We start from the raw sequence: 27,688 nt of genomic DNA on the forward strand, positions 1-27,688 counted from the left end.
GAAAGAAAGAAAGAAAGAAAGAAAGAAAGAAAGAAAGAAAGAAAGAAAGAAAGAAAGAAAACAACAACGCATTTTTCTAATACAGTCTGGCTTCACATTCCAGTGGTACTCTGCTGTGTATACACTCTCATGTTACACCGACAGACACACAATCAAGCACTTGTTTTTTTTTTTATCATATATTACCGCTTGTCGACGATAAAATTACTTGCACATCTGTTCTGTATACATAGTTTCCCGTCTCGCCATTGCAGGGTAGCAATGTGTGTGTAATATATATATATATATATAAAAAATACACACACGTGCTGTGCTGCAACACGCAGAGGTAGGAATAATGCTACTACTCCTTAGAACGCTGCTAACAGTAAATTAACAGATAATAAAAAAAATAAAAAATAAAAATCTACTCTGGTTTGGATCATGCTTTAAGCAAAAGGCAGTAGATGTGAGTGCGATGTGGTTTTGGCTGACGCAGGGGTTCGAGCGATGGTACACGCCCCCCGCTGTGGTCCCAGGTTTTGAGCACATGCTGGTGATGGCGTCTATTTCCTAATTTTAAATTACACACACACAAAAAAAAAAATGTAATAACGACACGTATTTGCAGATATGCTGATGAGGTATACAAGGTTTGATATGACCCCATACTATATTCACACACACACACTTACAAGTGCACACTACAGCATACATACTGGGTGCTGCCTGACACGATCAGAGCATAGTATTTTTGCGTCTCTTGTAACAGCAATCTTTTTGGAACTAGGAACCCAAAAAAAAAAAAAAAGTCTCATAGACTTCAGGTCTTTTGTGAAACCAGGTTCGGGTACGAGACCCGAGCAGAACGCAGCCAGTCCATTCAAAATGGCCTGAAATCTTATACACAGCAAATTCACATTCAGTCTGACTGAAGTAAGGCTCTCTCAGTGCTGAAATCGGGCATTTCAAACACAAGGAGAGGGTGTAAAGGTGCCACAGAAACCGAAATAAATATATATATATAATAATACAATTGTCTCTTTATTATATTGCTTGTTTTAGGACAAGAGTGATGTCATTAGCCGGCTCTACGCTATCATAGATTGGTCCTTGGCCATTAAATACTCGGCTGCTTGAAAGTGAAAAGAAATATTTAGGTATATAAGAAACGGAGGCGGCATTCTGAAAGCGATGCGCTCGCTGTGGGAAAACTTCCCCACTCGAGGAAAGAATCCGACGTAAGACGTAATATCAGGGGTGGACAAATCGCCTGCGCTCCCGGCTTCCCGCACTATTAGCGTTTTATTATTTATAACCGTCTGCAATCCAACAACCCGACTCACTGTTAACTTCGCTCTAAAGCAGGCTGCTAGATCACACCTCACGCCGCACCACAAACATCAGCTCGCGTGCCGCATGAAGCCGTTTGACAACTGATATTTTTTATCCAATAGGTGGATTCAGGGGGGGGGGGGGGGGGATGGTGCAAAGAGAACATGTATTTGAGGAATCTGATCCAATGAAGTCTAAAGAAATTCGCCTCTCCAGACCGTACGCTACAGAGGCTACTAACAATTTTTTGTCGTAATAAACCGAATGATTTGTCCACCACTGAATAGAATTTGGTCTGAACAAGAAGCGACAGGCGATTTGGCAAAAAAAACATCCGTCCCCTTTAAAGATGGAGGCTTCTTGATTTTCAGTCATGGAGGAAAGGGGGGAAAATAAAAAAATAAAAGAGTGCCAACATATCACTGGAGTGATACTGGAGATATCAAATGGGAGTTTTGAATGAGGGGAGAATATTTGTAGAATATTTTTGGATTGTAGGCCCAAATCAGTGCGTAACAACAGCTATAAAAAGCACCAACGACCTGACGATAAACACGATACACAGAAAAGCATTTCATGATTGCAAGATTTGTCCCCCCCAATCATATCGCCCCAGCCCTGGTTTCAGAAATCTTTCAATATCGGAAAACTGAAAGCTACAGTGAAGTGCAGATTGCTTTTAAAAATCGCACGGAATGTTATTATTATTTTTTTTTATTCGGGATCTGCTCTGCGAATGTGTCGCCTGGGAACAGCCAGTAAAGAGACACTGTGTGTAGTAACAAGGCATATGGACCAAAAGACAAACGTTAGAATTCAATAGCTCTTAGCCCAAGACCCATCGACTCAATCATACTCTAACAGGCCGAATCAGTATGCAAAATCTTAGGCAATTTTTGGTTAGAAAAAAAACAAAAAAACATCAAGAGCAAACCCACACAAAGTGGCTGAACAGTCCCGAGTCAAGCTTGTGAGTCACGAATGCTAACTTAGCGGCAAACTGCTTTGGAAAAACAAAGGAATCGGAAGGAAGATTTACGCTAGCGCACCCACGAAAAAAAAAAAAAAATATCTTTTCTGAACGCTAGTAGTATTGACGTGGTCTGATGCCCATCACAGTCTCCAGCAAGTCTTATACATTCCACAAAAAAGTGCATGTTATATATTTAATGAAGGCAAAGCCAGATGGTATTAAAAAAAAAAAAAAAAAAAAGACCTCACAAAAACATACAAAAACAAAGTGGTTGGTTTACGAGGACACGGTCCTCCAGTCAGAATGCTGTGGTGCATTTCGAATTATTGCACTTCAGTCTAATCCGTTTCTGTGGGGTTGAGGGGGAGTTTTATTCTAAGACTCTATCACGACAGAAGACGATTCATGCTTGACGTTCTACGAGACAAGGTTTTACGAGACCCGACTTCAAAATGCACAACCACACGGAAAAACACGGCACACGATTATGTCTAAAAGTTCACTAAGGAATCCACACTTCGGGAAACTGAACACCCCCCCCCACCCCCCAAAAACCGACCCTCCCACCCTTTATACACACCCCTCCTCCCTTTCCCCATCTTTCAGAATTGAATACTAGCTAGCACAGATACATTGTTGAATTTGATATACAAAGATTATTCGCTCCTTCGTGAGGACGCAATGCGACTTGGTATGTCGTCGTTTATTTTTTATTATTTTCGCGGCTCCTGATTGTTCACGACACAATACTCACGTAGAAACTCGGCGTTGATCGATGGATTCGTGAAATTTACACCAATTTGATCATTCGTAAGGCTCACTAAAAAAAGGTATCAATGGAAGACCGTACCCTGTGGCATGTACTTAAGAACAAAAGGCACAATCCCACATAATCACCACAAGGTGGAGGAACTTTTTATTCATATAGTTTTTTTATTTTATTTGTACATTTTATTTTTTTTTTTAAAGACGGTTTCACAGACTCGTACAGACTCATACGTAATAGCAGCATGCCACATATAGCGCTAATATGGACTAGCTGAGATGCGTGGTAGGTTTTTATAGGTTGGATACGAAATCATAGCTTTTCTGATTTGCTTTTTTTGTCGCTTCTTTTATTGTACAGAAGAAGAAAAAAATAAATAATATAAAAAAAAAAACAAGAAAGATTCCTGCATAGCTTTCGTCACGTATGATCGGATGGAGTTTAAAGGGATCCCCGTATGCCTCGTATAAAGACTAGTCTAGTCAGGCGATGCGTCGTTAAGGGCGTTAATCGATTCAACGAGCTGCCGATGAAAGAAAGCAGCTCTTTTTTTTTTTTTTTTTAAACAACATTCATTCGCATATTAATATTAAACAGCACTGAAATTTTCTTTTTTTTTTTTTATTCGAATCTCAGGACAAAGTGATGACAGTGTAGTTGATTGGATTTCACCCTTGGTTAAGGGAAAAGGACATCAATTGAAGTTTTCAAAGCACCTACAGACTAAAAATCTTTACTTCTCAAAAAGGCCTCGGAGCGCCAACTTACTAAAGAAAGTTAACGGAATCTTAGTGTACACGCGTGCGACACAAACACTAGCACAGTTTTTATTTATATATAGATCGTTTTTTTTTTTTGTTTGTTTTATTTTTTTCTTAAGTTTTGAGGTAAGATCACAAGCTAAACACAACTCAAATCCTTACAGCATGTTTCAGTGCATGGCCCTCTTCCACGTAACCCGTCCGTTCCAGACTACCGCGAACAAAATGAATGCTATTTCCTGCATTAAGTAACAAGCAATATATATCTATATTTTTCTTACAACGCAAGAAATAAAATTTTTTAAAAGACTGGTTTCTTTTCGAAGCTTTCTAGAACAAGTGTTTTTTTTTTTTTTTTTGGTCTTGATGCCATTTGGCTCAAAAACATCTACTTATCAAAATGAGGTGACACAGGTGCCAACAATGAGAAAACGCCAGCAGACGGCCAGACGAGGGATTGTTGTGGCGAGACGCCATTATTACAAACGTTTTCTTCCGAGCAGCGGGGAGAGAACGTTCATGAATTTCTAAACCCGACCAAAATACACCAGAGCTCCGCCTTCTCGTTTACACCATTAGCATCAATCATAATCGCTCATGTCCTTTCCCCTTCAGTAAACCGGCTTTTCCCCTCTGGCTGCTGTCTAATTCTCACATTACACCAAAACTCCACATGTTGGCACCTCTGTTAATACTACATACTATAAGAATGTTAAAGGTTTTGGGTTTTAAAGGGTTAAAGACAGACTGTAATTAGAACAATCTCATTCTTAACGAACCCAAAGCAACAGCTAGTGTAAAGCCTCATTCTCTTGCTTCTGATACTCGAATACCTTTTTATTCATTTTTTTTCCCAACATGCTGCAGAAACACATAAAAGCTTAAAAAAACAAACCCAAAAAACATTGCACAGACAGGATGTCTCCTAATTAAAAAAAAAATTAATTTCACCTGACAAACACCATTTTGCCAAGCTATTTCGCTTAACCTCTGTGGCATTATGATGCATTTCTCTGCAGATATGTGTGCTTCTCGTCACAATCTCACCATCGGAACAACGAGACCCGATAGGAGTGTGTGCGTGTCGTGTAATGTAATATATATATATATATATATATATATATATATATATATATATATATATATATATATATATATATATATATTATTAAGTGTTATATATAAATTTATTATTTCATTATTATTATTTTTTTTTACGAAATCTTCTCTCAAGTGCTGCAACTGCCCCGTATACCGTTTCCTCTTAAGGCAAATCGTTAGAGATAAATAGGACGAAGCAGGAATCAAATAGGTATTTAAATATTGCCTTAAAACGGATGTGTCTTCAAGTAGTAGGGACGTGAAAAGTCCGTTGAGGTAAATTAGACATTCCATCAGTCGACACCACCTTCGAGAGCATCAACTAGACATTAAAAACACAGACATGAACGGATTATTAATAAGACGCACTTTTGAAGTAGCTACAAGTTCTCATCTTTTCCTGCAAAAGGTTACTAAAAAAAAAAAAGAAAAGAAAAAAGATATAATTTCAGAGGGTTATTTGAAGCCTTGAATAATTCCCATGCATGATCGGTACGTAAAAAAAAAATAATAATAATTTAAAACCTTTCTTTATGTCTACCCTTTTCCCCAAAGTTAAGGCATTTTATCTGATATATATATGAGAATTCAAGCCTTAAAAAAAAAAAAAAAAAAAAGCCTATAAATGCCTTTCAAACGATCGTATGTACTAAAATAGTGTAAAGTTGCGTGACGTGTTATGACGCAAAGATGAGAATGGCTTTTCCGTTCTAAACTTCCTCCCCGCCTTCTTGTTCTTCGAGCTTGATTTGAGCGTTTTATTATTCTTTTCTTTTTAAATAATCCTCTCGCATAAATATGAATTTGGTTTTCGCTCGCACAACATATATTAATTTAGAATTCATTCACATTACTCTATAAACTCATTCATATTGAAGTGCAGAAAAAAACAACAACAATAAATTATGGCACCAGTTTCGGAACAAAAATGGACCATCATGCCTGTTTTTTGTTGTTGCATATGGTCGTGGCTCCTCTACTGTCTAACAGCTTTAACGCAACACAGGCTACACCATATTTAGGTCCAGCTTTCCTTTGCACAAGCTGCCTGTTTCTTCATCACACACACACACACACACACACACACGCACAGTTTTGCAACGTACGGGGCGAAACAATCCAGCTCCGTAAAAGGGTTGCTTAAATGGCACCAAATGAGGAGAGAAAGTACTTTTCTTCAATTTATTATTATAAAAAAAAAAAAAAAAAAAGAAAAAAAAAAAAGGGTGCACTTTGTGTTTTCCTTTTCCTCGTTGTATTTATAATCTATACAAGTGGCAGTGCAAATCTAGTTTAATGCCTAACTGAACCCCTTTTTTGGGGGGCGGGTGTGTGTGTGTGCGCCTGTGTGTGTGTGCGCGTGTGTGTGTGCGGGGGGGTGTTAATTCACTTCCTTTATTCCAGACTAAAGTAAAAACCTAAATAATACGGCCACATTCTCTACAACACACTCGATGAGGATAGTGTGGGCGTGTGCACACACAAACACACACACACACACACACACACACTTTACAGCTGCATGTGACAGCAAAGGAACATAGGGGACATTTATTTTATGCTCCACTTGGAAAGGACAGTCAAAGGTGGACAACCGCAGGACATAAAGATCTCATGCTTGGATATTTGAAAGTTGCTGACAACCAAAGCAAAAAAAAAAAAAAACATTCCTCAGTAATTTGTATGAACCTAATGCACTTAACGGTGGTGCGCACACACGCACTCCGTTTCTTTCATATTAATGCACTCTACATGCTCACTACATACCGTCTTGCCATTTCATTTGATCAGTGTTTTGTTTTTAGTGTCCGAAACATGGACCTGCCCGCTGGAGCTTGTTCATCTCGCTGATATGTCCACCCATGATGTGTCCTTATTACGAACAAATGTGAAGGATCACCCGTCTTATAGGCATTTGTTCGCAGGATACGAGCGCTGAGGTTTTAATTTTAAGGTGAAAACTACTACTAGACCCCCCCACCCCCCTCCCCCCCCCCACCCATGTATTTGATTTATGATTTTATTGCAGAACTGTTAGAACTCGGTCAGTTCTCCTGTATTAGTTCGGCGCACAGCGACAAATCACTTAACGACTATCTATATCCATTTCATCGAGAATTCATATCGGGAAAAACCGAAAGCTTCGCGCTATAGGTTTAAAACGAACAGTTCTCATGGCTTCAGTGAGACTCGGGTACAAATTCAGGTTCACGGCGCACACGATCTCTTTTTGCGATTCCCTGCGGTCTCAAATACATTGGAAATTTTTTTGTAATAATTCTAATAATCTGGGAAAAACAAAAGCCCTTTCGACTGATTGTCTCGTGACTAATTGCGCAAATATTGCATGTCTTGAATCGGCGAATAATATTCCGGTCCTAATGTTTTTTTTCCCAAAAAACGTTGCGACTTTGATGTAAAGAAAAAAGAAAAAAAAAAGAAAAGGAAGCACGTCTGTACCCCGAACAATTAATCAACCTTTGGCAATAAGGAAGCATTCAGTACGACAGGAAAAAAGAAAAAAAACAACAAGGGACGAGGGGCCGAACGTTTTTGAAGTACCGCTACCGCCCGATTGCGAACGCAACGGAATCGCCGCGACTTTGGTCAGAACAGTTCCTAACGACCCAAATGAACCCGACGGCGGGAAAACCTCGAAAAAAGCTGCTGATCCGCGGTTGGAGCTTGTGAAGAGCAGAAGTTAAAGCCGTAACACCATGACGGAAAAAAGCTGCTGGACTAAAAACAGCTCAATGGAGAGAACCAAAAGAAACAAGAAAGCAAAATATGAATTTCCAAGCGGCCCTTCGGCGAAAAAATAAAGACTCATGTTTCATATGGCTAAAAGTTAATAGTCTGTAGAGGAAGCACCACATAAGCTGTGAACGGTGACTGAATAGACGTGGAAACGAAAAAAAGAAAAAAAAACCTGTTGAAAAGGCACTGCAAAAGCAGCTCAACGCAAAGACATTTAGATATGGTCCGCTGGGAAAGCACTACATGGAGACCCCCCCCCCAGCCCAAAAATATTTCTTTCCCCAGACAAAAAGGTGGTCCCCTAGGAGCGAGGATCAGTTTGTGAAAAAGGCCCTATTTTCACTCCAGTGCTTGTGCTTTCGTTTTTTCCCCACGTTCATGGTCACACAGGATGACTGATGGTACCTTGGTGCTTCTCTTTAATCTGGAATAACAAATTCGCATTGTGTAAACCTATTGCAATGTCCCAAGTTTATTCCTTCCCCACCCAAAAAAAAAAAAAAACGATGCCTACAGTAAACATGCACCATTTGTGACCTTTTCGAACCCAGAGGTCATTGGTCATTTGGCTTAAGGTTGTATGGTTTTCCCTTGTCTCAAAGAAATAAAAATTTTCTGCTTCGTTTTTTTTTTTTTTTTTTTTGTGCTGAATTTTTGATTGCACCTGACATACAAATGCACAAGCTTAAAAAGCAAGAATCAAGTATGGGATGGAAATCTAGTTGGACTGCTAAACACACACACACACACACACACAGTCTATCTCTCTCTCTCTCTCACACACACACACACACACACACACACACACAACTATTTGAGACCATCTAATACAAGGCCGACACCTTCATGCTAGTTTACAGTAACCCGTTTAAACTGTTCCTCGGGGCAGGACGGAAATTCCTCTGCAAGGTCACGGCTTCAGCATAAGAGATCCACCCGCCTGCCCACACACACACACGTACACGCACACGTACACGCACAGTGACCAAAACAATAAGCAGCTGCATAATACTAACCTTAACCGAGTAAACCGGGCTGAAATGAACGAGAGATAAAAAAAAAAAAAACGACTAGCTAGCTCTCATGGAAACGCGAGCACGCGAGATGGCTTGGAATATTATAGACTTTTCAAAAAGACTGATTCAATAAATAAAAGTCGTTCGCTTCCTGGTCATTCTCTAACGGTAGGATAGAAAAGCAGTGATGATTGTTTGGGTGGGGGGGGGGGGGGGTGGTTGGGGGTTTGCAGGAGGGTTGTGTGGCTGTAATTGCATATCGTTTTTGACTAGGTGTCCAGAACGAGAAAAAGAGAGAAAGACAGAGAGAGGGAGAGAAGACCAAACCTAAGAATCCATACACACAGAAAAGTTATTGTGTGTGTGTGTGTGTGTGTGTGTGTGTGTGTGTGTGTGTGTGTGTGTGTGTGTGTGTGTCGTAAGGGCTCTAGGATGCAGGTCGGCTCACTCGGTCAGACAGCCGTCCAATCCGAAGGTGGCGCCGTGCCGGTCTTTGCCGTAGGTGTGGCGAAGGCCTCCGTTGGGCAAAGGGGGGCAGGCGGCTGTGATGCCACAATGCTTGAGAAGGTTCAGCCTGGGGGATGAGGGAGAGGAAGAGGAGCCGCTTGAGGAGGAAGGCTTCATGGTCGAGAGGATGAGAGCGAGGCAGTCGGCCACGGCTTTGTTGGGAGCGCATGCCAGGGCTGGGGTATGACCTGAAATGACACACACACACACACACACAAAGATGTCTAAGATATGACAGCATCCAGGTTCTTCAAATCTAAAATGTGAAAAAAACACTTTCACACAGGGTCATTTGGTTTTGGATTTTGTTTTCCCTCAATAATAAAAACCTTAATTTAAAAACTGCATGTTGTGTTCACTTGTGTTCTCTTTTACTAATATTTGATCTGAAACATGAAAGTGTGAAAACCATGCAAAAAAAAAAAAAAAGGAAACCAGGAAGGTGCCAACACTTTCACACCACTGTATATGCGCATTTCTGTAGAAGTATAATATTTTATTTTCGGGGCGACACAATCCACAATGCAATCTGATTGGTTTAATTGTCCTATTAATATTAAAATAATGACATTTATAATTTTAATGATATATAATTTAACGATGGAATCTTTGTTATTGATGTAATTGAGGTAGATATGAATAATGTGCACTGGGATTCCCTTTCGTGCTTCTCTAGAGATGTGTGAACACTAGATGGCGTACCCTCCTCATCGACTGCCAGCACTGTGGCTCCACGATTCAGCAGAGCCTGAACCACGGTGGCCAGGCCGTTCCTGGCAGCGATGTGAAGAGGCCTGGAGGACAGAAACAAACATAAATTAAACATTGAACCATAAATGCCACCAGACATCTGAATTAAAAAAAAAAAAAAAAAAGCACGCCTTCATCTTTTACTCTGCATTCACACTCATGATCGATAAAACGCCATCATTTCCTGTACAAAATGTGCATCGGATACAAACGAGGTTGGCAATTGGATATATTTAATTAAATAATAAAATTAAATATATAATTATTAGTAGATGCTACTATACTTATTATTTAGAAAGTGACCAATAATTTGTGACCAATATTTGAATGACGATTCATTTCTCCTCCTTAAACTGTTTCTCGAGCGCGTTCTCTCAGCACCGCTGCTGCTACGTGAATATGACACGTCACAACACTACGGAGACCGAGGCGTGTCCTGAGAGTCACATAGAATACAGATTAACATGGCAGAGGTAGAGCTGTTTTTTAATTTCATGATTTGCTGTGAACTAACTACCATATTGACTTCTATACCCTCATATTTGTTTCCATTGCATCGTAATAGGGGTGAATCGCATCACATCGACTCATTAGCTGATCATATGTAGCTTTAACATATCATTGGATTTGCATCGAGATGCGATTCTCAGTTATGAAAATGCACAACCCTACAAAATGACATCGTAGACAGCTCCAGCGGCTTTTAGAGACTCTAGAAGCACCACAATCACATTCAATAGTAACTGAAGTCATTCTATGGCCACAGGAGAGACACATCGCTGCTAGGTTGCATGCTAGTGTAAAAAAACAACTTCGCAAACATGAACTGAACAAACAGATCAATGTAACAAGCAGTTACAGATCAATGTAACAAGCAGTTACATAAAAAAAAAAAACCCTCACATTTGAAGCATGCTGTTGGTTGCATTGATGAGAATCGGGTTGTGGATCTCTTTCAGGATCAGCATGGCGCACATCTCGTGAGCCTGTAAGGTACAGACACGGAGTTAAAAAAAAATAAAAAATAAAATAAAATATAAGAAAGGGATGAAACTAGAAGCACAGTGGTGAGGAAGGACAGTACCTTGCTACAGGCCAGGTGCAGGGCAGTGTTTTTGTTCACATCCAGAAGAGACAGATCCGCTTTAGCTCGGTGCAGCAGCAACGCTGGATACAACAATCACTGCATTGTTATCATTATGACTGCTTCAGTACTAAAACCCAAGAAAACCAAATCCAGCAGTTTCACAAAACTGTGCTCTCGAGCAGCTCTTACCAACAGCGCCGCTCTTGCCCTTGTCGGCAGCCACCATGAGCGCAGAGCGCCCCGAGTGGTCCACGGCGTTGATGTCGGCCCCCAATCGCAGAATCAGCAGGAGCCCGGAGACGTCCTCGGCTACGGAGGCAGCATGGAGCGGAGTCCTGAACACAGCACACACAGTAAGCCACGAAATTTTACTTATCTGTTTTCAAACGTGATTTACTGCAGCGTTACTACATTCAAATGTTGGTATCAATGTTTGTATATTTAATTTATGCATATCTTATTTATTAAACAAAACAATTATATACTTGATGCACAAATGTAATGAAATCTCTCTCTTTTTTTTTTTTTAACAATACAAATGTTGATTTACACAATTTATACCTTCCATTCTTAAATGCTTTTTTTTAAAAGAAACAAACCCATCATGAGTGCATTTGTTCAAAGGAGAAATCCCACATGTACTCCTCGACAAGCAGCATGTTAAAATTAAAGACAGAAATTAAAAGTTTAAAATTAAACTATCTGGCTTTTGCATTTTTTTTTAAATAAACAAAACCACTCATAAAAATATATATTTTTTTTTTAGATTTTATCCAATTAATCAATAAAAACTATACAACAAGTGGAACATTAGTATATATACACACAGGATAGTATTGACCAGACGTTTCCAGCCGTATGTGGATCTTCTACAAACTGTTACCATAAAGCTGGACGCACACAATTATAGGAGTCTTCGAATGCATGAAATATTTTCTTCACTGTTCCAGCATGACGATGCCCTGTAGACAAAGCCAGCTCCATAAAGATATACTTTACAAGTGGAAGATCTTGAGTGACCTGCTCTAGAGCTGGGATGAATGTGAACGCTGACTGCACCCCAGGGCTCCTCACCTCACCTACATCACGACCTGACTTTACTTTCACCCTTGTAGCTGAATGAGCACAAACCTCCGCAAGTATACTCCAAAAACAAGTGGAGCATCTTCCCAGAAGAGTGGAGGTTATTATACTAGCAAATAAAGAATGTAATGGGATGTTCAAAAAGTATATAGAATTTTATGGTCAGGTGTCCACAAACTTTTATAGAGAAAATGATTGGAAAATAAAACTTTGTAATCCCCCCCCCCAAAAAAAAAAAAAAAAAAAAACACAAATCTACAATTAAAATTAAACTGGAAATTTCAAAAATGTTAACAGTGTTTGTAATTTGTATGTAGAATCAAATAGCCATCTTACTTATAAATTCTTTAAAAAAAAGAAAAAAAAGAAAAATAACCACACATACAACCACGGAGATATGAGAGTCTGTTCTTCAAAAAAAAAGTTAAAAATACACCCAATGACTAATAATTATGTAAAATGTTTTTGGCATGGTGCATATACAGACCTTCCTTTTGAATCTCTGGAATGGACCAGTGACATGCCAAAACTGGAGTTCAAGACAATTTCTGCAGAACCACTATGGCCATTAATTCTGACATAGGGGAAAAAAACAAAAAACACACACATGAAAGAAGACGACGACAGGCATGAAAACCAATCCTTTATCATCTGATAACACAGCACACATTGAGAATAAAAGAAAGAAACTCTATGTAAAATGACAAAAGTGGTGGACTTACAGAGCACAGTGCAGTGGGGTGAAGGGGTTTCCCTCCTTGATACTACATGGTTTCATTTCAAGTAAAACTTCCAAACAGTCTTCATGACCTGCTGACACAATGACAAACAAACGTTTTGTTTACGACTTTCTTCCATTCCAAACACGGCCAATCTGACCCCCTTTGAGAATGTTTAAAATTAAGGCGGTGGGGTTTCCAGCCTCACCGTGATATGCTGCCCAGTGTGTGGGGGTGAAGCCGTGGCAGTCAGTGATCGGATGGTGCAGGTTAGTGTGGTCAGCAGCAGACAACATTTGGGACAGGATCTCAGCGTGGCCGCAGGAAGCAGCCAGGTGGAGTGAAGTGCAGCCCTGAATGTCTTTAGTCAGGACAGTGGCATTGTGGGACAGCAATGCCGTCACACAGTCCTCCCAGCCGAGCAGTGCCTACAAGGAGGAAAGCGGGCTAGTTACAAAAACAGTAGGAAAGACTGAAGGCTCGTCCTGCGCTGGACGTACGACACTTGGTGTAAAAATGACAAAGTCATTTTGTGTGTTTATTTTTTCCATATCTGTGACATCACTAATGAAATTGGCAATTAAAAAGGTTTAATCCTGGATTTAGTAGTTTTGATCAGAACATGGAGTTGATGGATTTAAGTGAAAAAAATTTTATTCGATATTTTTACAGCAGTTTATCTTAATGTATGTTAAACGCCAGAACAACAAATGTTGTGCTGATTCTGCAGAAAGAATCGCTGATGTAGCAGTTTTTGCTAAATGTGCTAAAGGAAAAAATATGGATATTAATTAATAAAGAATTATATATTAAATAAATTCTAAATATAATATAGCGCTCATCATGCAGCACGCAATCTTGCATGTGAAGAGGGAAAAGAAAGAAAGAAAGAAAAAAAAAAGGCACATAGAATCACTGATTCGCCTCCAGAGACCGCTCTTGAAGTGACACCGGAAGCTGGGGAAAAAACTACCTTGCATTTTAGGTGTATACTGCCACCTAGTGCTCAGATCAAACAGTCTGGGGGAAAATGAGTACACGCATGCACCTAGAAATGCTCTGAGGGGAGCGCAAGACTGACCGCTCTGTGCAGTGCCATTCTTCCTTTCCTGTCTCTCGCATCAGGACACGCCCCTCGGTCTAGCAGCAACAGGACACAGTCAGTGTGACCTCCCAGAACAGCCAGCATCAGAGGAGTTCTGCAGAGGACAACAGGAAACGTGTTATATATAAAAAAAAAAAAAAAAAAAACCATTTTGAATATAATGTTTTACTCATATCAGATCTGAATTGGATAATAAAAGTTGGGTTTTAAACTAAAAGTTCCCTTAGGTTTTAATAGAGGTCGAGGCATCCATAATGATTGCTGGAAGGATCAGCAAAAAATTCAAACCGATAGGTTTTCCGGTTTGCTGTAATCACAAGAGTGGCCTCTAGAGGTGATTTGGTGAAACTGCATGCTGTTTTTTTTTGTTTTGTTTTTTTACACAAGACTGTGTATAGTAAAATGTATATAATAGTTGCCTATAACTTAGTTATATAATTATATTTTCAACCACCAACCGTATACACAATAAGTAAACGTTTTGCTTTCAATTGCAAAGAAAATGTAAAAAAGTTATTTGTTATAATGATAAATCTTTTTTGCATGGTAATTGTCCAGTTTAGCATCATTGTGGTCTGACGCAGAGGTTCACTCACTGTCCCTTGGTGTCCGGGACATTTGGAAGGTCGGCGTCCTCCTCGCTGCACAAAAGCATCTGCAGACAGTCTGTGTGGCCGCTGGCAGCTGATGCACACAAACACATACGTTAACTTTGCAAGTAGAACTGAGTCAAAACTGTATACAGGACTTTCGCTACTCGCTACTTCGCACAGGAAACACAATTTGTACTGTGCATACACGAAATGACTGTCACCTCCTGCCATCGCCAAGGTTTTTATGACATTCTAGCGATATGGGTTTCTTTATAATTCCGCATATTAAGGGAGCAAACGAATAAATAAAGCATGAAAGGACGGAATTCACTTATGGGGAAAATAAATAAATAAGTAAATAAATAAATGAAACACAAAAGATTAATGAAGCATGCTGAAATACCAAGAACAGTCCGGTAAAACATATCTTTAGAAAATTAAATATTGTTAACAGCTTGCAATTGTTTTTTAATTACCACAGTTTATTATTGACATTTGAATAGTACATTTTCTAAACAATTTGAAATAAAATTCCTTCTTGGTTAAATAATATACAAAATAATATTTTACAAAAATAAAATAAAATTCATGCATTACACTAATATATTGATTCAATTAAGTAATTACTTAAATGTAATTGATTAATTGAATTTTTCCATTAATTTCATTTCATTCATGTTTTTTACATTTGTTAGACCCCATTTGGGTAATACGGATGTGTATGTAAGTGTGTGTGTGTTTTACACTTAATATTTAATTGTCTAAAACTATGATCTTAACGGTTATTAACTTATTTAACAAATGTCTTCATTCTTTCTATCCTTCATTCATTCACTCCCTCGATATGTGGAATTGTCAGGATTTTCTCCTGGACATAAAACGCTAAAGAATCTATAGTGCTAACGTTAGCCACTTCCTGTTTAGCAGCTAACACTTCTTTATGGATTCTTTCAAAACAAAAAGGTGTTCCCGAAAGCGCTGTATTAATACGTGTAGTTACACCCCTGATAAAAACAATTACATTTTTCCATTTATTGAATACATCAATTTGTGCCTATTTAATCGATTACTCAATTTAATCAATATAAAATTGTTTTATTTATTCTAATTAATTTTGATAGATTTGTTTGCTTAAACAAAGCAGGCATTTTATTTAAAATTGTAAAAAAAAAAATACAATACAATTATGTTGATAAAAAACGGCAAGCACTTTTAAGTTTTGCATTTCTTCCCAAACGAACCCAAGCGCGACTTAAAAACCGAGGTTACAGAACGCACATTTAATTAACACCAGAACATGTTGAGTTTACCTGCGACATGAAGAGGACACCACTTATTGCAGTGCTGAGTGAGCAGACAGGACGCCGACTGGTTGAGCAGCAGCTCCACGCAGCGAGTGTGTCCTTTCTGAGTGGCCACGTAGAGAACCGAGCGTCCCGCCGAGTCGCATACGTCCACACACGTGCCAGAGTCGAGCAGCACACTCACACACTCCCAGTGTCCTTCCTCTGCCTGCCAGAGACACGAAGAGACAAGGATTAAACCTCTAATCATTTTATTATTACTGCATTTATAGGAAATAAGTGCTGATGAGAACATTTCAGAAATGTTTAAAAGAAGAAGGAAAAAAAACCCCAAAAAAAACATACTGCTAAGTGTAAGGGACTGACTGGTCCAGTGCTTTCTGCATCTCCTGATATATTATAGGACATCACCAAAAGCTGAAAAAAACCAAACATAAAGTGAAATAAATCAATGAATATAAAACACACATACAGTACTGTGCAAAACTTTCAGGAAAGTGAACGCTTTCAAACGTGTTAATTTTTATTTCAATTAACAGAATAGAAAAGAAATGAACAGAAGAGAAACCTAAATCAAATCAATATTTTTCTGTGACCGCTTTTACACCTGCACAAAGCCAGAGTCAGGTGTGTACCAGTACCACATGATGCTGATTTATTTGGCCAATGTCTCCCCCACAACCTCATCTTAATTAATAACAATACAGAAAATTGCTTAAATGAAAAATAAACATTTATTGAACAACACAAGCCTCTCCAATCAGTGCACTAGTTACCAGGTTTTGGTCCCCGTGTCTACCTGTAGCCTGTTATCCTCATTCTCTCTACAAAAGCAGCATCGTTTTACATATTTACAGTTCTAGCTCTTTCGATTTCCTTGTTTGAATGCCGAATACAGACTACTGCCACCTGCTGGTATGAGAGAGTTATGTTCTCTCACACAAGTGCAGAACAATTTGAAAAAAAAAAAAAAAAGGCCAAAAATTGGCCTGATTAATCAGCAGGCAGATCGATCATCCGACCTCTAATTTAAACACGGTTATTAATTGAAACAAACAGCTGTTTAGGAGGCTTCAAACTGGTGAGGAACAGCCAAACTCTAAAGCTAAAGCCAGGTGCACACTGTGCGAGTTTGGTCACGATTTGGTCGTCTGAAACAAATTTAAAGAAAATCCTAAAACAATCCTATAATCCGAGGCTAAGATCTGTAGTCTTTGATCGTTGTTTTTTTTCCACCGACCCCTGATTAATGGCTGCCGCAATCATTTTTTTCAGAAGATTTCAGACTCTTTTCTTCAGTGTGGCGTCTCCTACAACTTGAAACCACCTCAGGGACAAAACGTTCTTGCTGCTAGCTACCGTTAGAGAGAGAACGCGGGTCTGAACGTGTCACGGATTGACGTAAAACTTAGCACGCGTCGTCTTCGTACAGTCTGACAAATATATATAAAATACTAATATTATATATATATTAAATAATAATCACAATGTGAGCCCGGCATTAAGGTGAGGTTGTAGAAGACAGTTTGGAACAACGTACCTGCGGAGTTCCTTCAAGAACTGTGTACTGCAAAACAGCAAGAAGAGTTAATGCTGTTTTGCAGGTAAAAGTTGGTCACACCAAATATTGATTTGATTCAGTTTTCTTTTCTGTTCATTTAGTTTCCAGTCCATTAAACTGTTTAAAACACATTATTTTTTAAAAGCATTCGCACTTTTCCCCCCACAACTGCATAAATCTTTTTGCACATTTTTAAAATATAAAGTTCTGCACAGAGCAATTCCAATATTCAAACAATTGGGTTTTAATTTATTTACATCTACAGAAGACAAATCAGACACAAAGCAGCGTTCTACTCAAACTTTCTGGAGGTTTTTACATTTGCATAAGACGTTCAATGAATAAAAGGCAGATGATGAAAAAACAAATATGTTGTATATGGAAGGTCACAAATCTTAGTTGACTACACGTGACCTGGTATAATGCAACAGTACAGCCTATGAAATGAGCGAGAGAAAAAAAGGATTCAACCCTCTCATATAAATGCATTGGATGAGGAAAAAAAAATTTCCATGGGTCTGCCACAAAATATCAAATCGATCCAACTATCAATAGAAAATACATGCAATAAAAAAAATTTACCTGATCCTTAGCGATCTAATAAATTGTGACCATTTTTCTCCTTCGGCGCTTATTCATAGTGCATGTGTTATTATGCAAAATATAATGCATCGAGAACCTCCTGGAAAAGTGTGTGTGTGTGTCTTCTCACCAGCTCAAGGCTCTGCTTGTTGCCATGGGCAGCTGCGTAGTGCACAGCGCTGTATCCTTTATAGTTGCACAGGCATGGGTCCGCTCCGTTATCCAGCAAATACTCCACACACCTAAACACCAACACATGGAGAGACACGGTTTCATGCAGCACGGTGTAAAACGTGACTTAATCGTTAAATCTGCATAGGTTATTAATGGATTGACGGGACAGACGTACATAAATGACTCCTTCTCTCCATCTTCTGGACTCTGCTGGCCTCGATCCACCCTGAGAGCGAAAAAGAGACGGAATCCAAGAAAGAGAATAAGTAAAATATATAAAAATGGGGGGTTGCAATGAAAGAAAGTAAGATATTGACAAAGAGAAAAACAGCGAAAAAGGGGGTTGTGGGTGTAGAGAGAGCGATAAAGATAAGAAGAAAAAAAGACAGCAAGCTCAAAAAAGAAAAATATATGAGACCATTCAAGATACAGAAAGAACATCTGCAGCATTCATAGGATCAACAAATGAGTGTGTGTGTGTTACCTGCAGAAAGCTGTGGATGCAGCTGAGTAGTGTAAAGGTGTGCAGCCGGTTTGGTCAGGCTCATTAACCTCGGCTCCTGCTCCCACTAAAATCACCACACACTGATACCTCTTGTTAGCAGCCGCATAGTGCAAAGGGGTCCTACACAGAACACACGCACACTTATTAAATGCCCGTACACAACCTTTTCACAACTATAGTATCGGGATCATTGTAAATTAGCGCCTACCTCCCAAACGTGTCCTTCTTATTCATGTCAGCGCCACTGCTCAACAGCAGGTTCAGACATTCAGTGTTTCTGCATTACAGGGAAAAATGCAAAGAAATGAATGACTGCAGAACAAGAGAACTCGGTGAGGAAACGAGCGCATGCTCGGTGTGCTGTACGGGTGCACGGAGCTGCGCGCTCACCCTCCAGAGGCAGCAGCGTGTAAGCAGGTTCTCCCGTACTCGTCCGGAGTGTTGATGTCGAAGCCGGCAGAGAGCACGTGCTCTTTGCTCATCGACAGCACAATGCTGTACAGCTGACCTGCTCAGAAACACACACACACACATACACACACACACACACACACACACACACACACACACACACACACACACACACACACACACACACACACACACACACACACACATAAAGACATGCATTGTTTATTTGGTTAGAGTAAAGTGGCATGTTGGTTTGTATTTTTTTTTTAAAGTATGACTTTAACCATATTTGTTTCAATTCAAACATAAAGGATGCTGTGGGAGAAAAGAAAAACTTTTCACCTGGTCATAAGTACGGTATGTGATTTTTTAACGTTGCATTCGACATTTAGTGTCAATTTGCTCTTATATTTCACTCCACTCTTCTGGGAAGATGTTCCACTAGATTTTGGAGTGTGCTTATGGATATTTCTGTTCATCAGCCACAAGGGGATTACAAAAGGCTGGTATTTATTTAGGTGAAGAGGCCTGGGGTGCAGTCAGCATTCCAATTCATCCTGAAGGTGTTCAGTAGGGATGAGATCGGAGTTCCAGCGCACATTTTTTCTAATTAATCGTTACCGATAATCGATTTTGCCGTGTAGCGCCCGTTGCTGGAGCAGCTGAGAAGATCTGCCATCATTACAATAGCGGCCTCTAGAGGCGACTAACTGACATGACGCACTGTTTGTTTTTATATGCGAGACTAGAAGAGAAAACGCTGTGCTATATTAAATGTATTATTTATAAAATTTGCTTCGTTAATATATTCATAATTATTTCATTTGGCAAATATTCATAAAATTTTACGAGTGTCATGTTTGTTTCTTAATCAGTATGAATTTTAAAAATCGGATGATTAAATCGGTTTTCTGCAAGTACCATTCAACCTAGCTATGGGTAAAATCCTCTATCGGTCGACCTCTAATAAATATATGGATATTATATTGAATAGTGTAGAACATACAGGTTGGTGATGAACTGCATGATGATTACTGGCAGTTCAGTAGAGTGATTGTAGCTGGAAAAAAAGCTGGCCCCGATTATGCTGGTTCTAGTGCGCATGTTCCTGTATCTCCAATTGGATGGAAGGAGGTTTAACAAATTGTGACTGAGATGTGAGGAGTCCTGATGATAATGTGTGCTCTGCACAGACATCTAATAGGGTTAAGATGCGCAATGGAAAATAGTAGGGTGAAAAAGATGCATTGAGCGGATTTGACCACCCTTTGCAGGGACTTCCTTTCACACACTGTGGAGCTGCCATACCACACTTTGATGGGTCATCTCCACAATCTCCTGTTTACATTAAAAAATCCCTATCAAATCTACAAATGGGCAATCACGTGTTGATGAACATGTAGATGGTTATAGGCAGAAATATGTAAGTTAGCTGTGAGCTAATTGTTGGATCATGCAGCGTGATAAAAAATTTAGCACTGAGAAAAACGCCGTAGGTCATTAAATATGCGCAGCATGTACGATTAAGTCCTACCTGAGGAGAGCAGCTTGCGACAACAGTCAGAGAACCCGTAAAGCACGGCTAAGTGCAGTGGGAACATCCCATTAATCCCTTGCCTGCAAGAAAGAAGTCATTTTTTCATACTTAAAAACACATTTAGCTTTAGGGGGTAAATAATAATAAAAAAAATTAATAAATAAAACCCACACACACCTGGCTGTATCAGCGCCGTTTGTCATTAAGGTGCTGATGAGCAGCTCATGGCCATACATAGCAGCAACATGAAGAGGAGTATTGCCATATCTGTCCACACAGTCTATCTCCCCACCTGAGAGACAGTGTGAGAGGAAGAATGTGAATTAGTGCAAGAGTAAGTCTAAACACACACACACACACACACACACACACACACACACACACACACACACACACACACACACACACACACACACACACATACATACATACTTACATACATAAATATAAAAACAGACAAACACTTCTTTACCATTCTGAATGAGGATCTGGGAGCGAGTGAAGCGTCCGTGGATGGCTGCCATATGGAGAGGGCTTTTTCCTTCTTTGCTCTTAAAGTAAATATAAAATATATTTAGAAAGAAATTAAAACATGTACGTTCATGCACGAGTTTCATGGCAATGCATCTATGGCTCTTTAAAAATGCTGTGACTGCAGCAGACCTGCATGTTGACGTCAGCCCCGTTGTTGACCAGCAGCTCTAGACAGAGGGCGCCATTTGTGGACACGGCAGCCAGGTGCAGGGGGCTGAAGCCTCGCTGGTTGGGCTGGTTAACGTTGGCGCCACGGTTAACCAGCTCATTAGCGACTGCTTCCTGCCCCATATAACAGGCTACATGTAAAGCAGTGTTTCCAAAAGCGTTGGGTTCGTCGATCTGGGTGAAGAAACACACACACGCACGCACGCTGGAGTGTCACTCTTAAAAAAAAAAAGAAAGACTGCAAAACATTATCAGAGAGTATAACATACACAAAAAACAACACACATTTTTGAGACAGTTGGATTATTGGCTCAAGAAATGTAAACGTTATGCTGATTCACTTGGAAACCAGAAAAATACAACCTCAGACTCACTCAAGCTCAACAGCTCAAGTCAGAATTCCCAACCGGCTAACAAACACACCTCTCAGGGGGAATAGCGAGGAAGCGGTAGTTACTACAAAGTAATAATCCCAAATATACACCAAAGTTCCACTAACAAGTCAAGATTGTTGATTCATTTACAATAAAAAAAAATAAAATAAATACTTCCAATTATACCAGCTGCAAGACATATTAGATGTAATGTTACATTAATAAAAATAATCCACTTGTAGTTAAAATGTAATTCTAAAATAATCCACGTTGGGGTGGATGTGGTAGATATTGCTTTAACTCGGGGTCATTGCTTTCAGTTACAAGTGTCAAAAGTTCCTGTACAACTTTAGTAACGCAATTTCATAAAACATTATCGCAATTATTAACCCATAAACAAACACATTCGTTGTGCTACAAGCATCCAAAGCACTAAAGGTCAAGATTAGATGTCAGAAGAACCTAAAAACGTACAAACTACTTTATACTTTCCATTAGTAACCATGACTATTATGGGGTGTCCAAAACAAAAACACGCTCACTCACTATAAGTCATGCTCACTCAATAAAATGTTTTGCTTTGGGTTTTATTAACGAGCAGCGAAGCCTCGTGTGTTTAGAAGAACAATAAAGGCGTGTTTATCTTTAACAGCATTGTGCGCTGACCTCTGCTCCGTTGCGCAACAAGTACTTGACCACGTCGACGTGTCCGCTGGCGGCGGCGGCGTGCAGAGGAGTGTATCCTCGCTTGTCCTTGGAGCTCTTATCCGAACCTTGACACACCAGCAACTTCACCACCTCCAGATGACCTGGAGCACGAACACACACATCACCAAAAGTGACAAAAAAAAAATGTACAGTGATACATACTGCATGGATGTTTATGGACCACTGAGCCTCACCAGTCAGGCTGCTGCAGTACTACAGCATGACTCATATAAACTCCAGGACAGGTCACATAAACCAAATGATTACAGAAAGATAAATCTATGGAGAAATGACTCACCGAGGTAAGCCGCCCAGTGGATGGGCTGCCTCTCCTTCTTATCGCTGGCACTCAGATTGGCCCCTCTGTTCAGCAGCAACTTAACCATCTGTAAAGTAAAAATAAGACACTTTTGTTTTGTTTTTACATCAAAAGTAAGAAGACTAACAGAATGGAAAAATGCAAAAAAAATTAATAAAAAAAGCAGAGCACCATCATTTATCATCATCGATCATTTCATTACCCATGTATGTCTGTAAAGCTGCTTTGAGTGTGTATTTCACTCACAAATCTGTGTCTGGACACATGAGCATAAATCTCTGCACTACGATTTTACCTCAGAGTGAACATGGCCACTGCCTCGTTACATTTGGCCTGCAAATACTATCATTACTCTAATTCTCGCTGCTTTTATCAAATACCCAAATGACAGCGGCAGCATTACTTATATTCGTTTAACGGGGAAATTGCTTATGTTTCTATCCAAAAAGTGCATTGGTAGGGAGGGTGGATTCATTTTTACTGCAGGGTTTGCATCATACTAGTTGTGCAATACTTTACTCTGTTATACTGGCATTGGTACATCTATATACATACATACACACACACACACTGACCAGGAATATCATTATGACATAACATTAACAGAACAACAGATGAGCAATATTAATTCTCACTACATATAAGAAATACCAGAATGACAGCAGCAGAATTCTTTATATCCTATTTCAGTACTCAGAGCATTAAGCTTTCCTCTCTAGTGCGCATTATGCGGATTGGGACGCAGCCACGAATTCCCAGTGAATGTGTGTTGACTTGGCAGCGGTGCGAGAGCCGCAATAACGACCTGGCCGAAGAAATCAGGGCGTGCACTTTGAATCTATGGAAGTGACGTCTACAGGAGCAGGTGTCTGACCTCGTGGCAGCCACTCTGGGCTGCGTGGTGAAGGGCGGATCTGCCGGTGCGATCAGCCATGTTCACGCTGCTGAGGTGGGACAACAGAGCTTCGGTACAGCGCATGGCTCGATTGGCTGAAGCGATGTGCAGCGCCGTCTGCCAGAACTTATCCCTCGCCGTCACGTCGGCCCCTTTTCGCAACAGCAGCCCCACTGCTCTCTGGGGGAGAAAAAACAAAAACAAAACAAGACCGAGAGCTATGTTCAGATCCCAGTCCAGCACGGCGTTTAGAATTTTTACTTTTTTTTTTATTTTGGCGACTCACTTCGTTCCTGGAAGCTGCTGCTCGGTGTAACGGAGTCAGCCACATGTGGTCTTTTGCATTAACATTCGCACCTAAAAGAGAAAACCAGCATGACGGTGAAGGAGTAAATGGATCAGCAGACATGTTAAGAAGTGCAAAGAAATGCAGAGTGAATAATCACCTGCCGTGATGAGGAGCTCCATGATGTGGACGTCTCCAAACCAAGCGGCCGCGTGCAAAGGCGTGCGTCGTTCCTGGTCCTTAAACAAGGCGAGAGAAATTCTAAAATTACTTTACTGTGAAGATTCTTCTCAGCTTGTCTCGCATTACTGACTCGACCTGCTCCTGAGGCCGGCTCTGAACACAGAAGCACTCATAAACCCATTAGAGGCACAAGATATGCACAGACGGTCTAATGGCGAGGGAAATCAAGCGCCAGTTCGAATGTTCCTTTATTTCAAACTGCATGACTCGGGATGCACCAAAAGTATGTGGACACCTGACCATTACACTCCTTTATGCTTTTTACCTCATATTTCAAATATTTTAAGCCAATATATATATATATATTTTCAAAATATAGCAGAAAGTCTTCCCAGAAGAGTTCGAGTTATTTCAAACTAAATCTACTAAATGTTTGTTGACTTTTGGTCCGATATTTTATTCCATTGAGAAATTAACAAGCAGCACTAAAGAGTGATATTAACATGATTAAACATTTTTAATCCACCGATGGTTCCTTTTGTGTGTGTATATAATACATACATACATATATATACATATACATACACCCCCCCCCCCAAAATTAGGCATTACATTATAACCACCTGCCTAATATTGTGTCAGTCCCCCTTTTGCTGCCAAACAGTCCTGACTATCAACAGCATTAACTTCAGCATTTGAAATCGGACGGGTCAGCCTTCACTCCCCACGTGCATTAGTGAGCCTCAGCTGCCTAATATATCCCACCCACTAACAAGTGCCACGATAAAGAGTTAATCATTGTTATTTACTTCACCGGTTATAATGTCATAATGTTATTCCTGCTCGGTGTATTTATACATAAAAACATAAATAAATGAAATAAAAAAAACTGTGGTTGTGTACAATGTATAAGAATTTTTGTCTTTTTGTCCATCGGTCATATCACATTTCACATCCCGTGTTTCTTGAAAATGAAGCACATGAAGTGAAAACCTACCAGTGCATTGACTTCATCTTTCTTGTGCAAATATAACTGAACTTCATCTGCGTTTCGGTTAAATACGGCCTGGACCAGAGGTGGCTGAGGGTCACAAAGAAGAAAATGGTGAGAAATAAGAAGACTGACATTATGCAGAACACACAAAAAATGCAACACGTACAGATTTTTGTTTCCGAAAGCAGTGCTTGCTAGAGCGATTCATTCCTTTTTATTCCACATCAGTCACTCAATACTTTACAACAGTCAATAAAACAATAATAAAACCATACTTTTTAAAACACTGTTGAACCTAAGTGGAAGTGTTTTCCAGTTATCACTTATGTGGCAGCTGTTATAGCTATAAAAATCCGATCCCCTCGCTCATCAAGCGTTACATGGAAACAAGTCCCGAGACAGTCCCCCTGTTCTAAATACACTCCTGCATCCAAACAAACAAACAAACAAATTGTAGCTGCGCTCTGACACTGGAGACTCCTTACACACACACACACACACACACACACACACACACAACATGGTATAGCATTGTCAAAAAAACTGCCTGTTAGTAGTGTGACAGCATGATGAGATCAATCTAAAGCGTGATATATCCCCTGTTTTAATTGGCATAAATAATGTGATTTCCTCTGGGTTCGGTTTCCTCCACCTCTCAGAAACCTGCCAGTAGGTAGACCCTAAATTGCCCCTAATTGTGGGTACATGGGGCAACATGGTGCGATTAACCAAAAACACATGGGAAATGGTTGCCACAAATGCAGAGGCAGGACTCATACGCTGATAACTTTTTTATTTAAAAGTACAGGACGCTGTAGATGTTTAGAAATCAGGGTAGCTGATGGCCAAATCTTTTGGGTGATTTTCTTTTAGGCGTCATGTTTAACCAATGAAATTGATCAAGCTAGATTAAGAAGAATAAAAAGTTAAAGCCAGGAACACACCTAACAGACTGTCATCCGTCAGGCAATTTCGGGTGTTTTTTGAGAGTCGGCTGACTTTAGTTTTTGACGCTGTAAGCGGTTTTTGGCCGATTCTGCACGATGAATCAGCGGCAGCGAGAGAGAGAACTGCCATTGGCTATTCAGCTTAACAAATGAGCACCCGAGGGGGGAAAACACAGGACTGACCAAAGCAAACAGTGACAGAGTAAAAAGGGTTGTCATTCATGCGCTTGTCTTTGCAGGTTAATCGGCCGGCCGGCGAAGAGGCAATTTTTTTTTGCATTTTTATAACCTCTATTCATGGGTTTTACAACAGTTTGGCAGACGGCTTTCATCCAGAATGGCTTACAATTATGTTTATCTACTGAGAGGAGTTAAGATTTAAGGCTATTGTTTAAAGGCCCAAAAGCAGCAGCTTGGTGATGCTGGGATTTAAACTCATGACTATTCGAACATCTTACCCACTTTGCAACCACGTTGGGGTGTGATGACCTCAGTGCGTTAATGAAAGTAGTTTTTGGGTGGTATGACATCACTAAGACGAAATAAACCGATGAATACCTTGAGAAATATTACCGCGTCCTTTCTAAAAATTTCCCCGTTTCAGCCACAGGACCACACTGATCAGACATTTCATCCAGGGGTTAGTGTATCCCCATATCACGCCCAGCCTGGGGATCCTGTCATAGGCACTTATTTACAACTGCATCCCTAACCTGAGCACATCTCCAAAAACCTGATGAACGGATGCTTAGGTTACGTCTTAGACTTTATCCTCCGTGCAATCCATACAAGTCCCTGGCGATGTGCGGTTCCTATAGAAACGATAACGTGTTCCAACCCAGCGCAGTGATACAAACCTGTGATTTGAAGCCGGGACTACTTTCAGCGATGGTGTTATAGAATGGGGTTCAGTGAGGCCAATTCAGAATTCAGATATATACACATATTTTTAATATATTATATAAATAAATAAACACGCCCATAGACATGACAGTCCTTTAATTATGGTCCATACTTTCAAATAAATCCTGCTTGCAACTGTTTCACTATTATAACAAATATTTTAAATGCGTTATTTGTGCCTTACATTTCTATTCATTATTTTCCTGTCTAAAAATGTCAAAGTGAAAAGAAAAAAAATGGCCAATTTGTCGGGCCGGGGTTAGCAAAGCTGGCTAACATCCGCACTCAACAAGATATTTGATTAGTAATTGTGTAAATACTCAAATATTCTACCGCCATCTCATTTTATGTGAAATTGCATTCTAATAAAAGAAATAGGCCCGACTTAGGGAGGTCTACATCAAACCACGGGCATCGCAAGAGCAGCGTAAACAATCGTAGCTGTTAGCCTGTTAGCTCGCAGGTCGGAAACTATGCTAAGCTAACTGAAGCGTAGCAGATGATTAGCGCGTTTTCCGCCCTCTTACCTGGTCAGAAATGTTTAACACCACCATCTCCCAGTGCCAGTGAGGGACGAAACTCCCTCATTAGGATAGACGACACTGGTGCAGAGCCACAACACGGACGGTCTGAGAGCGAATGAAAACGCAGAATCCGAAAAAACACACAGCGACACCGGAGGAAGAAAAAAAAACTCGTAATGGCTACCGGAGCTCTTCTTCGTCTAGTTTTTCCTTTATGCAGCGATGCGCCGCCCTACCGTGGCGCGTT

General features: G+C 40.0%; 1 protein-coding gene across 3 annotated transcripts; it reads right to left on the reverse strand.

The window, feature by feature from the left end:
- Nucleotides 1–5,013: 5,013 nt before the first annotated feature.
- On the reverse strand, nucleotides 5,014–27,652 carry ankrd52a (ankyrin repeat domain 52a). 3 transcript variants are annotated; one of them, XM_083520855.1, is made up of 30 exons: nucleotides 27,445–27,643; nucleotides 25,071–25,154; nucleotides 24,051–24,129; nucleotides 23,891–23,961; nucleotides 23,584–23,784; nucleotides 22,689–22,776; nucleotides 22,349–22,491; nucleotides 21,270–21,482; nucleotides 21,079–21,157; nucleotides 20,784–20,898; nucleotides 20,604–20,686; nucleotides 19,049–19,166; nucleotides 18,867–18,935; nucleotides 18,638–18,778; nucleotides 18,329–18,379; nucleotides 18,110–18,221; nucleotides 17,377–17,403; nucleotides 16,182–16,253; nucleotides 15,843–16,044; nucleotides 14,536–14,623; nucleotides 13,916–14,033; nucleotides 13,043–13,262; nucleotides 12,838–12,925; nucleotides 12,603–12,689; nucleotides 11,222–11,367; nucleotides 11,030–11,112; nucleotides 10,849–10,931; nucleotides 9,898–9,989; nucleotides 9,137–9,383; nucleotides 5,014–5,237 (listed from the first exon to the last, which is right to left on the reverse strand). In XM_083520855.1, the coding sequence occupies exons 1-30, from the start codon at nucleotides 27,469–27,471 to the stop codon at nucleotides 5,234–5,236; spliced, it is 3,231 nt and encodes a 1,076-aa protein (XP_083376981.1). In that variant the 5' UTR covers nucleotides 27,472–27,643; the 3' UTR covers nucleotides 5,014–5,233. The 3 variants fall into 3 exon arrangements, with proteins under 3 accessions (XP_083376981.1, XP_083376980.1, XP_083376982.1); XM_083520854.1 differs by lacking the exon at nucleotides 5,014–5,237 and having other exon boundaries at nucleotides 5,859–9,383; XM_083520856.1 differs by lacking the exons at nucleotides 5,014–5,237; nucleotides 17,377–17,403 and having other exon boundaries at nucleotides 5,859–9,383; nucleotides 27,445–27,652.
- Nucleotides 27,653–27,688: the final 36 nt, after the last annotated feature.

Source organism: Silurus aristotelis (genome assembly GCF_946808225.1).
Source record: "Silurus aristotelis genome assembly, chromosome: 19".
In the NCBI taxonomy this organism is placed as follows: domain Eukaryota; kingdom Metazoa; phylum Chordata; class Actinopteri; order Siluriformes; family Siluridae; genus Silurus; species Silurus aristotelis.

Excerpts from the sequence above, each read along its gene's own strand:
- ankrd52a (XM_083520855.1), bottom strand. The coding sequence starts at position 27,471 with ATGGTGGTGTTAAACATTTCTGACCAG. Across the intron at positions 23,962-24,050 it reads GGAGCTCCTCATCACGGCAG|GTGCGAATGTTAATGCAAAA; the intron begins GTGATTATTCAC and ends TTTCTCTTTTAG. Across the intron at positions 21,158-21,269 it reads GGGCTGACGTCAACATGCAG|AGCAAAGAAGGAAAAAGCCC; the intron begins GTCTGCTGCAGT and ends ATTTACTTTAAG.